This window comes from Leptonychotes weddellii, chromosome 2, assembly GCF_054177405.1.
Source record: "Leptonychotes weddellii isolate Sample4059 chromosome 2, ASM5417740v2, whole genome shotgun sequence".
NCBI lineage: Eukaryota > Metazoa > Chordata > Mammalia > Carnivora > Phocidae > Leptonychotes > Leptonychotes weddellii.
This window is the reverse complement of record NC_138370.1, coordinates 104,811,077-104,823,919: the sequence shown is the minus strand read 5'-3', so window position 1 is coordinate 104,823,919 and position 12,843 is coordinate 104,811,077. Positions and strand designations below refer to the sequence as shown.

The 12,843-nt window shown below is 40.9% G+C and overlaps 1 protein-coding gene across 2 annotated transcripts in view; it reads right to left on the bottom strand.

Annotated features, from left to right (window-relative positions):
• EIF4E (eukaryotic translation initiation factor 4E) overlaps positions 1-11,155 on the bottom strand; it is a 42,021-nt gene extending 30,866 nt beyond the window's left edge. For both annotated transcript variants that reach the window (XM_081812103.1, XM_081812104.1), the window contains exon 1: positions 11,003-11,155. In XM_081812103.1, the coding sequence (XP_081668229.1) occupies positions 11,003-11,020 (18 nt within the window). In that variant the 5' untranslated portion in view covers positions 11,021-11,155. The remainder of the gene's footprint in view (positions 1-11,002) is intronic.
• Positions 11,156-12,843: the final 1,688 nt, after the last annotated feature.

Here is a 12,843-nt window from a genome sequence, read left to right as displayed (position 1 = left end):
ACAATGTTAGTTTTTAAATATCATGCTAAGTGTTACTTTACTTTTTTTGCTATTCAGTAATTCAGTAACTTTAAGCTCAAAGGAGAGCCGGGTTAAGCACTCAGAAGTGTCTAGCACCTGATAGTACAGTACTCAAATGTTTGAATAAATGAAAGATTTTAATTTTGTTCCTTCTCAAAATCCCACTAAAACGGTAATAGAGATTTTTTTCTAAGTCCACAACTATGGAAACAGCAAAGAAAAAAAGAAAAGAGCTGGAACATAGATGGACAAGTGGTCCCTAATCAATACACACAGCTAGATCTTTAAAGTCTCAAAAACTGGCAGCACCTTTAGAACTGAGAGTGAAAGAAGGAGGTAAATTAAAGAGAATATGGTGACAGCTATTGAAAAATAACTAGATCCCTCAATTTCCTCCCTCTACCTTCACAGGAATGCTGCCATGAGTTCAAAAATAAAAAAGAAAATAAGCAACTTGGAGGGAAGAGGCAGGGAAAAGAAAATGCCTTCAAAAATATGTAGCTCTCTATATATCCTCAAAAGGTTAAAATGTGGGGTGCCTGGGTGGCTCAGTTGTTAAGCGTTTGCCTTCGGCTCAGGTCATGATTCCAGGGTCTTGGGATTGAGCCGAGCCCCGCATCAGGCTCCCTGCTCCGCGGGAAGCCTGCTTCTCCCTCTCCCACTCCCCCTGCTTGTGTTCCCTCTCTTGCTGTGTCTCTCTCTGTCAAATAAATAAATAAAATCTTAAAAAAAAAAAGGGTTAAAATGTTGCATCACAATTATAGGAAGTTATAAAGTGAACACTGAGAAGAGAAGTGTCCTGGAAATTAAAATTATGACAGAAAGGCTTGAAAATAAAATTTCCCAGGGGCGCCTGGGTGGCTCAGTTGGTTAAGCGACTGCCTTCGGCTCAGGTCATGATCCTGGAGTCCCGGGATCGAGTCCCATGTCGGGCTCCCTGCTCAGCGGGGGGTCTGCTTCTCCCTCTGACCCTCCCCTCTCTCATGCTCTCTCTCTCTCATTCTCTCTCTCAAATAAATAAATAAAAATCTTAAAAAAAAAAAAAATTTCCCAGAAAAGACAGAAAATGAAAACAAGATTTAAACTTAAAAAAAAAAAAAAAAAATCAGAGACCCATGCTAGGAGATCCAGTATCTCAATAACTGTTTCAAAGAGGGGAAAATCACAAATAAATCTATAAAGTGATGAATAGGAGTTGCCACGTTAAAAAAATGCAATGAGTACCTAGCCCAGTGGAGCATGTCATTGTGAAATGGGGACAAAAAAAATTTCTCGGTTGAAAAAGAACTGGTCACACAAAGAAAAGAAGAGAAAAGAAAAGAAAAAAGAAGTCATTAGACTATCTGACTGAACAGCCACAACAGAAGATGACCTGAAATAATGACTTTAAAATTCCGAAGAAAAGAATTCTACACCCAGCCAAACTACAGATATGACATTGTTTAATAGGCAAGGTCTCAAAAATCTTTAACTCTCATGTATCTTTTCTCAAAATATTACTGGAGATGTGATCTACTGAAATGAAACAAGAAACCAAGTAAGACAACAAGGGACACTAAGAAGTCAGATGAGAGGGAATCACGAGCACAGTCAAAGACAAGTGTGCACCAGATATAGAGAGCAACATCCAGATTGGACCAATGTGATTCTTCATCTGATGGCTATAATGATCAAGATGCTTATTATTCTACCCTCAAAAAAAACAAAACAAAACACTGATTGCCATGGTTTGTCTGGCCCAGACTTTTATCTTTACTTAACTCAGCTTAACCCTGTGTTAACAAAGCTCCTTTTCTCTCCTTTGTGCCCTTCCCCCTGAAACAGCTACAAATTTCACACCAAATGAGTTCAGCTTTAACCCACACTTAAAACAACACACAAAGACACAAAGCATCTTACTACCACAAACCACTCTCCTAACTAAAAGTTCTTTGCCTGGCCCACACCATAACCTGCCAGATAACAACTGTGGAGTCCTATGTTTCCCAGAACATGTTCATGATCTTGCCCACTGGTTTCCCCAAGTGGGGCTTTAGTAGAGATTCGAGGAAGCTGAAGCCATCATAAAGACACGATGACGTCTTAGGTGATAAGTACAAAGGTCATCAATTTATTACTCTAAAACTTATGCACATGTGTATCTTTTATGTTTTTTACATATAAATTTTTCACAATTAGAAAGAGGTGTAGTTCTAAAAAAAATTATAGCCTGATAGCCAACTATAGTCACAAAGCGTTTTATCTAACCAGTAGTTTCTAAATTTTCAATTTACTGGCAAAACATTTACCTTTCAGCTATACTACCTCATGTATGGAATATTAGAAGGCTATTCACCATAAACTGAACTAGCAAATGGTTGGAATAACCCAAATGTATAGAAATACAATATAGAAATAACAATGTTTAAGACCAAACCGTGCAATACATACCAACAAAAAAGTGAAAGGTTTATGTGCTAATATGCAATGCTCTAAAACACCTATTATTAAGTGAAAAACATAATGTGCCAGATTAATGTATACAGTTGAGTAACATTTTTTAAAAATGTTAGTCCTTGTTGCCTATATATATAAATCTCTATGGAAAGATAGAAGTGACAATACTGGTTGTCTCTAGAAGTGATCTACCTGAATGGGATCAGCCTGAGATACAGACTTCACTATATAGTCTTTTGTACAAAATCTGATTTTCAAACAACATAAAGTACTGCCTACTCACAAATTTTTTTTAAACAGCACAAAAAAGGCTATAGGACAATTCTAATTATCCATACAAGAGCAAATAATTGCCTTTGAAATGCATATGTTTACACCAGATAGGTCTAGATTCTACAGCTACACTGTCCAATTTGGTAGCCACTAGCAACATACGAAATTAAATTTCAATTAATTAAAATGACATTTAAATTAAATGAAGTTTAAAATTCACTTCCTTGGTTCAATCAGTCACAATTCAAGTGCTCAAAAGCCATGTAGGGCTAGTGGCTACTGTACTGAACAGCACAAATGTAGAACATTTCCACCATCACAGAAAGTTCTCTTGTACAGCCCTTATCTAAAAGAATCCTCAAACTGGTTAACAGTATGGATGCATTGGAAAAGGGAACTAGATGGCTGCAAAAGATAGATAGGAAATAGGTTTTTCACAATAAAAAGACAGGACTGGGGCGCCTATGTGGCTTAGTCAGTTGAGCATCCAACTCCTGGTTTCTTGGTTTCAGCTCAGGTCGTGATCTCATGGTCATGGCACTCAGCAGGTAGTCTGCTTTGAGATTCTCTCTCCCTCTGCCCCTCTTGCTCATGGGCTCGCTAGCGTGCACTCTCTCTCCCCACAAAATAAATAGATAAATCTTAAAAAAAAAAAAAAAAAAAAAGACAGGACTGAGCCTGTGCCAGGCAGCATCCTTAAGGCAGCATCCTTAATGCTGCATGTTAACTCAGTTAATCCTTACTGTACTTCAATGTAATTAGCTTCTTTTGTAATCCTAAGTATTTTACTTAATGCATTTAAAAACATTATTCTGACAATGGGGCCATAGACTTCACCGCTAAAGGGATCTATTTGAATTTTGGACCATGAGCATGTATTACTAATTCAAGAAAAAAGTTACTAAAAAAAAAAATAAAAGCTAAATGGTAATTATTTATAAACCAAAATCCAAAAGAGATTTTACAATCCTGAACATTATTAAAAAATACAGCGTACAAGTTCAAATGAATGAATAAGAAAAAAAAAAGAGAAAAACCTGTATTGCTCCATGCCACAGCCCATAAGTCATTTGGTATATCTTTTCAAAGACAGGCATTTTTTTTAAATGTTTATTTGAGAGAGAGTAGAGAGAGAAAGGGCGTGCGCATGCGTGGGGGAAGGGGCAGAGGAAGCGAGAGCAGCAGACCTCCCACTGAGCATGGAGCCTGACCCTGGGCTCAAGCCCAGGACCCTGAGATCACGACCTGAGCCAAAATCAAGAGTCTGCTGCTTAACCAACTGAGCCACCCAGGTGCCCCTTCAAAGACAGGGCTTTCTATTTAATTTATTTGTGCATAATGATGATCTATCCAGCAATTTTATGCTTAAGGTAGGAGTTTTACTGAAGATAAGGAGTTAAGGCTTTTTAGTCTTGAATTTCAGTTTCTTTTTTTGAACAGAATAGTAACACAGCTTGGGGCCAAGGCCTGGGTTTGAGTTCTAAGCTTGGCAGGAAAAAAAATTACTTGAAATATGAATTTCCCACCTACTATTTATCTCAAAATATTAAGAGAATTGGGGGGGGAAACTACAAGAAAAATATGTGTTTCATCTTTCCATTAAAATATTACATTTTCTTTCCTTAGTTAATACTTGGAAGTTATCAGACTTTGTAAATGCATAAGCTGTTCCCCTAAGATGACTATGTAAAACCCCATAAAAATTCTTCATAAGAACACTAACATAGGACGCCTGGGTGGCTCAGTCAGTTAAGTGTCCGACCCTTGATTGCAGCTCAGGTCAAGATCTCAGGGTCCTGGGATCAATCCCCCATCAGGCCCCATGCTTAGCACAGAGTCTGCTTGAGATTCTCTCTCCCTCGCCCTCTGCCCCTGCCCCAACTTGCGCTATCTCCCTCTAAATAAATAAAATCTTAAAAAAATATCCACACTGACATTAGTTCACATAAATATAAAAATCTTATTGACTGTCACTATAATAAGCAGAGCACATATTTTTTTTTTTTTTAAAGATTTTATTTATTTATTTGACAGAGAGAGACACAGCGAGAGAGGGAACACAAGCAGGGGGAATGGGAGAGGGAGAAGCAGGCTTCCCATGGAGCAGAGAGCCCCATGTGGGGCTCGATCCCAGGACTCCGGGATCATGACCTGAGCCGAAGGCAGACGCTTAACGACTGAGCCACCCAGGCGCCCCACAGATTATAATTTCTGTACAGCATTTTTTAGTAACAAGTTTAGAACATATATCTAAAAACATGCAAATATATGTTTTAGCTCTAACAACTACTGCAAAGCCTTGAGTTTCAGAGAAATGGTCTTACTACTATCTTCCTCAAACAATTGAGCTTTTAAGACTAGCAACATTAGGGGTGCCTGGGTGCCTCAGCTGGTTAAGCGACTGACTCCTGATTTAGTCTCAGGTCGTGATCTCATGAGATCAAGCCCGGTCTGGCTCCGTGCTCAGTGGGGAGTCGGCTTGAGATTCTCTCTCCCTCTCCTCCCACCCATCCCCCACATGCACTCATGCGCCCGAAAAAAAAGAAAAACAAGACTAGCAATATTATACTGAAACTTTTTCAAAACAACTGCTTAACTCTTAGACCTTTCACCAAAATTACTAACAGTACAAAGGTAGTTATGAATAAATTCCATAATCACAAATTTTTAAAAACTTACTGTACTGTTTTTACTAGGAAAATATTTTAATTGGCAAATCATTTGATTTGACAAGGTCCAAAAATCAAATGAGAAGGGGGAGAAGGGAAGTGACCATTTGCTTTCTTCAGAAATCTATCCAAAATGTTCTGGACCAGTTTCTAAAATATAACCTTATGTGTAACAACGCGTTTAGTCCTTGAATTTAGACACCACAGTGCTATTTTCTTACTGTACTTTGGTTATCAGTTATCAAACACTGTAGTAGAAAAGAGCCTAAAATGTCCACACATTTTCTTTTAGAGCTGCAGTAAAATACCTATTAAGTTTATCAAATTAATCTCCCCAAATCCCATAAGGAAAACACATTACATGGCTATTGGAAAGACGGTGTCATGGTTAAGAACACATCCTCTGGAATTTGGCTGCTTTAGTTTGAACTCCACCCCACCATTTACTAGCTGTGTGATCTTGAGCACATTAGTCACACGGTTACTTAATCTCTTTGTGCCTTGGTTTCCTCATCTGAATGAAGGATAATAATATCTACCTCATAGGGCTGCTGTAGGATTAAATGAATTAATATATGTAAAGTACTTAATGTAGTGCCTGACACACATACATGCTATATGTTAATTAGTAAGAAATAAAGATCTGCTTACATTAAAAATCACTGTTACAAATAGGTTGTGATTAAAGGTCATTTGTTTTAAAGATTTATTTATTTGACAGAGAAATAGAGCCAGAGAGCACAGCGGGGGGGGGGGGGGGGGCGGAGGATGGCAAAGGGAGGAGGAGGAGCGGGCAGGGGGCCCCAGGCAGGGCTCGATCCCAGGACCCCGGGACCATGACCTGAGCCGAAGGCAGACGCTTAACCACCTGAGCCACCCAGGCGCCCCTTAAAGGTCATTTTTAGGGCAGCTGCTTAGAACTCTAAATCCATATCCCTGGAAATTCAATGCTGGTTAGATTTGTCCTAATGCCACTGAAACTTACTGAACAATGTGACAATATTACAGCTTCCCATTGTTTCTGTGGAATAATGTATCAAAAGTTCCAACTGGAGGGAAAAAAACACTTACTTTCTGACCACATATCTGAAAGTCAAAAGTGATCCTTTCTTTTTTCTCCAGACACAAACAGGAACTTTTGAAGGAACACTAGTGATTTTTATGATAGGGATAGGAGTGGGAAGAGTATCTGAGGATTGTAGAGCATAAGCTTTGCATTTCTTGCCAACGACTAAGGATTGATAATCAAAAAGCAGCTATGTGAATTTCTTATCAAAGAGAGAAAAAGATAAGTATACACAAGTATGCATGAATACACCTGCATGCAACACACTCATGGACTATTAACTTGGTATACCTAGTTTTTCATAACAGACAAACTGTCATCTCTGAATACTGAATTTGAAAATCAAAATCACTGTAAGATATCTTATTCCCATTTTCTCAGCTAGACTTAGAAATTTCAGCCAGGGTGACACAGATATTAAAATTAGACTATACCCCATGCTCTTTCCCACTTCTCTAAGAAGTCTCTATAACATAGATGAAAAAACTCATAGGTACCAGAAGAGCAAGAAAATTTCCAGCAGTAGCAGAGAAGGAAAAGTAATTACCATTGCTAAAATAACCATATCACAAGTTCCTTGTTACAACCAGGTATTCTACATTTTTAACCTGATATAAATTAAACAACGTATTTTAAGTATTGCCTAGAATTTGCTGTCCAAATTGGATTAAGCTTACCTAATTCATTTAATACTATATTCTCTGCAACTTCAGTGTATAAACTAGGACTGCTTTCTAAATTGGATTTCTGAGGGGCGCCTGGGTGGCTCAGTCGTTAAGTGTCTGCCTTCGGCTCAGGTCATGATCCCAGCGTCCTGGGATCGAGCCCCGCATCGGGCTCCCTGCTCCGCGGGAAGCCTGCTTCTCCCTCTCTCACTTCCCCTGCTTGTGTTCCCTCTCTTGCTATGTCTCTGTCTAATAAATAAATAAAATCTTAAAATAAATAAATAAATTGGATTTCTGAGTTAAATGATTATGCACAGTATTAATTCAGAGTATAAAATGAAATGAAACTTGAAAATATAAACACCAGAACCAAATTTATTTGGTTTATCAATGAACTTTGATACATGTACTGGGTTCTTTCATTAAGGCAAAAACATAATATTAATTTGCAAGGTGTGCTTGTCAATCAACAGTCTTTGATTAAACAAAAACACTGAATTATATACAACATATTTGTCCATATATACGTAAGCCTTATTCACTTTTAATAAGCTCTTTGCAGTACAAAACATGTTTCTAAAGGGTAAAAATGGAAACACCAACTGTCCAAGTTGATTCCAGTAAGCAATTAATGTAGCTTTAAAAATCCAAGAAATACAGGACACCTGGGTGGCTCAGTTGGTTAAGCGACTGCCTTCGGCTCAGGTCATGATCCCAGGGTCCTGGGATCGAGTCCTGCATCAGGCTCCCTGCTCTGCGGGGAGCCTGCTTCTCCCTCTCCCACTCCCCCTGCTTGTGTCCCCTCTCTCGCTGTGTCTCTCTCCGTCAAATAAATAAATAAAATCTTTAAAAAAAAAAAATCCAAGAAATACAATGTAAAAACAAATAAAACTGTATACCTTCAGTTTAAACAAACAAAAAAACAAAAAACCTCTTATCTTAAAAAGAACTGCAAGTCAAAAAACAGCCCAATAATGAAGAATGCAGAATGAAGATAAAGTTACAAAGAAATGTTTTGCCACTGGAAGCAAGATGGCCTGGGGAAACTGCCTCCCCATCTTCACTACTAATATTAAGTCTAATTTTGATCTAGCCACAAAGGATAATTTTGACCTAGCCACAGTTCAAATGCCAAGAGAATAACAGAAAAGCACTGTTTATCCCAATGGTCAAAATTTGCCATATTACCTATAAAGAGGTAAAATGCTTCCTTTAATTTTCCCTATCAAGCTTCTCAACAAATTTAGTATTTGTAAGCCACATCTTAATGTAACTGATCTCTTACACACACTTGAAAAAATCAAATATCGAACTGAAAATGACTGATATTTTATGTAATTTCCATAGATAAAAATTCCCCAAATACCTATGAAAGGTGGGACAATCAGGAAAAGCCATGATTCTTTAAGTGCTTATGATTATGCCCTACAGAAGAGCAATAAGGAAACTCACAAGCTAGCTGAAATAGCAATGAACAGATATAATGGTTTCTGTAGGCTTCAGTAGGAATATCTCAACTACAATCAATACTAATCAGCTGCTGTTTAAAAAATTTAAAAAAAAAAAAACCACCTCCCAGTATTTAAAATAGTCAAAGAATTCTAAAAGACTAACCTGTGAAAAGGGTGCATTGAAAGTGCAAAAAATTTGCCATTCTCACTAGAAATGAACACGTCAATGTATTTCACATACATCCTCAAACTACTACTGGCCTTCCACTTTCACACACTTTTAGGTTTTTAGGTTCCCTACTACCCAAATTTAAATGCTGTATCCAAGTTTCCCTGGGTCAGCACTAGAATGAATACTATACTGTATCACCCACCACATCACTGGGAATTAAGCTCCTTAAGAGTTTATGTTGAACAAGGTACAGAATCACATTTTGTATAAATTTGTATCCTAAGGAACATTTGATATAACCTCCTAAACATAACAGAGGCTATAAATATTTACTGACTCAAAATAGTCCTTCAACACTTTGTAGTTCTGTTCTGTGCGGTTGAAAGAAAACTGCATAGCTTTACAAAATCCAAAGGACCTAAATGTTACTGAAACTTCACAGAATACATCATTATTTCGCAGCTTAGAGGTTTTAGCCTTGCCCCTATTACCTGCTGTAATGCTTTTTAATGATACTGGTACAGTAGGGAGGAGAGCAGATCAGTAAAAAGTTGACATGGGAACTTGTTAAAAGGGAGTATTTTCATATTCATCCTTTACCCTTTTATTTATGTAACATTAATGTTCTAAAGTCAGTTAACTGTATCAGCAAATTAAGAGACAGTTTTGCTGAACATAAATGCAAACTGATACCAATAAAAAACAAGTAACCAAAGAGAAGAGCTGCCTTAAATTCCGGCACAAGGTAGGATAGTTCACACCAATGTAATGAAAAATAAGTCTTTTTGTAGTCTATAAACCGTCCATGACTAATTTTTGAGCTAGCTATAAAGGTCTCTAAAAAGTTAAAACAAATTGGTTAAGTCATAATCAAAATCACAAACTATCATTAAAGATACACAAAAATATCTCGCAACCAAGGTCTAGAATTGGTTCCAAGGTCTTCAGTTGTTAAAATACTCCATTATGCCTCTAAAACAATTTCACTTAGATGTGACATTCCTAAAACAGCAACACAGGCCTGTAAGTTTCAGTGAGCCAGTGCCGGCAAAACCAAACTATGACAAAGATATCCTCTCCTTTGGGCGGTAACTACCAAATTACTGTTCTGGGATCGGCTTGCTTCAACTAAGTTTAAGATGGTGCCTAAACTGAAAAGAAAGAGGCAGAACGCGTAAAGGAAAAATAAATAGAAAACTAATTTTAAAAGTTAAGTTCCTATTTCCAGTAAACTGTGTCTTAGAAATCTTTCAGACGATAAACGCGCCGAAGAACGGATGGATCAAGACCCATCCGCATTCTCTTGAGACGTGCGCACTGCGCGGAAAAGGATGAATGAATGGAAGACAGGCGCGTGTGAAATGCAGCAGGTCCGGCCGGCAACCAGACCAGCAGCAGCGATCAGTAGGCCTCGCTCCTCCCCCTTCCCTCCTCCATGACAGCCCAATATCAAGCATGGAGGGGAGAGGACAATGTGATCCCCCTTTCTCACCACCACCACCCTTCATCCTACTCTGAGAGCTCTACCGCGCAACACGAGGTTCTCCTCCCCACCCCAAACCTTTCTCGCCTCCCCTGCCGCCAACCCCGGCAACTCTCGGGCGCGCTGGAGAAACATGCGCTTGCCCCTCTCGGCTCCCCTCGGCGAGGTCGAAGCTTCTCCTCGCGTGCCGCGGCACCACTCTCGCCCAACCCACCCTCCGGCAACGCGCGCCCACCGGCTCCCTGGCCCACCGGTCTAAACAAGACCCGCGCGCGCCTCGCACACGAACCCCTAGGCTGGAGCTCGGGAGGGAAGTAGGAACGGAAAAGCTACCCCGGGGCTCCCTCCTCCAACTCATTCCAGGCCGGCTCGCCGCCCACCCTCCCTGCGGATCCCGGCGCCCCCTCGGAGCCAGTCCTGCGCCCTTCTATCCCGAAGACACAAACCCCACACACCAAGTCCAGGGCCCCGATCACCCTCCACCCTAGCAGCCCACCTCGCGGATACGCAGGAGGCGCCGTGCCGCCCCTCCCCCACCCCCTTCCCCCAGCTCTCGGGCCCCCACCAGAACGTGTGCGCTACACGCCGCCGCGGCCAGCCTCCGGGGCGCCCCCAGTTGCCCGCGGAGAGGTCAGGCCCAAGAAGAGGGGGAGGGGGCAGCAAGGGGTAGCGTGCGCGCCGGGAACGCCGTCCCGCGGGGTCCTCCAGTCCGAAGGGAGACGGAGCGCGGGGACCGGTGGGGGTGGGGGCTAAAGGCAATACTCACCGGTTCCACAGTCGCCATCTTAGATCGATCTGATCGCACAACCGCTCCTGAAGGGGGGGTGAGAGGAAAAAAAAGAGATTCAAACCGGATTGGCCGGCTACTGTCCACGTGACGGACGTGTCCGTTTGGCCCCGGCGGCGCCTGCGCAAGACTGCGGCTGCGTGAGTAACAAGAGGCTTCTGGGAAGTGGAGTCTCTCTCGCTCAGTGTCTCTCTCCCTCTCTCTTTTTTTAAGGGCAAAGAAGTTAAAAAAAAAAAAAAAAGACTGGTCGCGTGGTTGGTGGGTAGGGTGCGCAGTTCTCGGCGGCGGACCCTAGCGTGCCGGACGGTGGTTTTCAGTCCCGTGCTCTTCCGCCTGGTTAGCTGCTGTCGCGTTTACTGCCAGGCATGCCTGCTGCGCCCTTTGTTGCCCTGTCCTCCCATCTTCCCCGGAAAGTTGGGAACTGCAGGCTCAGCACGCACAATGAGGCTTCATTTGCTTAGTTGAGGTCCTAGGACAAGTTGTCTGTTTATTTAAATTTTGTTTGACTTCCCACCATTTTCTCTTGCTTTCAGAAAGAGGCGGCGATGGAGAGTCCTTGTTTAAAGCAATCAACCCTCCCCCGTCCCCCGGCTCTGCTAACGCTGGTGGTCACTCATTGCCATCACTGCGAAAGGGGGTGGCGGAACCGCCCGCAGTACCCACTTGCCACAGGTTGGGGGAGGGGGAGTGCACCCGACAGCTTTTCCTGTCCCAAATCCTGAGATTAAGACCTCAGGGCTAAATCTTGAGTAGAAGTAAAAATTATTTGAAAGTTCTGTCCTCTCGGTTCCCCTACTCTGCTTAACAGAACGGAAGTAGCCTAAGTCCAGGTGCCAGCCAGGGAAGCCACTCCGGGCCCCGCTGACTAAGCCCTGGACTGATCGTCAGAAGTTAGGTCGGTCAACTATGACTCTTGACGTTGACTCATTCTCCTTAGGCGAGTGACTTAATCATTCAGTGCCTCAGCTTTTTCATTTATGAACCACAGATGATAATACACTTACCTCACAAGGGTGTGCTGTGGTAATGATTGTAACCAGCTTTGAAAATGCATCGGACTCTGTAAGTGCTTAATAATAAGGCACCTTGTGCCTCCCTAAGGATAAGCTGCTTCCCCTGATGTTTTTTTAAACAATGTTTTAAAATTTTTTTTCTGTTTACTTTGCTACATTATCATGTACACCAAGGAATTTAAATTTTAAAGTTTCAAGATGACTTTTTTCTTTATTACTGTAGCTACATTCAACAGAGACTTTATGTCAGGAATATATTGTAATATTCACAACAATCACTGGCAGTTAGAAATTTATCCCCACACTAGCATCCTACATTTCCTTTTCCTCTGAGATACTCTGCTGTTTTCCTTAAGACCGTGTTATTCTGCAGAGTTTAGTCGTTAATAAAACAAATGGAGATAAACCTAACAGACCACTACTATAAAGTTCTAATGAGGAAGACATATCATTACTATTTTCCATACTTCTTAAGAATGTTAACACTAGAAACATCAGTATAAGCAGGCTGCCTCTGCCTGCCTGCTTTAGTGTTGCTGATGTCCAGAGCTGTGTCATACCTATTATTGAGTACATAATGGTTGCTTGAGTTGACTAACACATAATTGAGGCTGTATATACAAAACCATTGCCTTTGCATATGTTTTGGTTTCCGTGGATGTCAAAGGTGATTAATGAAAGCTTTTTTTCCAGTCAGCTTAGCTCTAATAGGCTTAAAGTAGATGGAATTGTGAATAAATATATAAATGAATTTCTACTTACAGAAACTACTGTTACTTAAACTATCCAAAGTAATTACAGTTGATC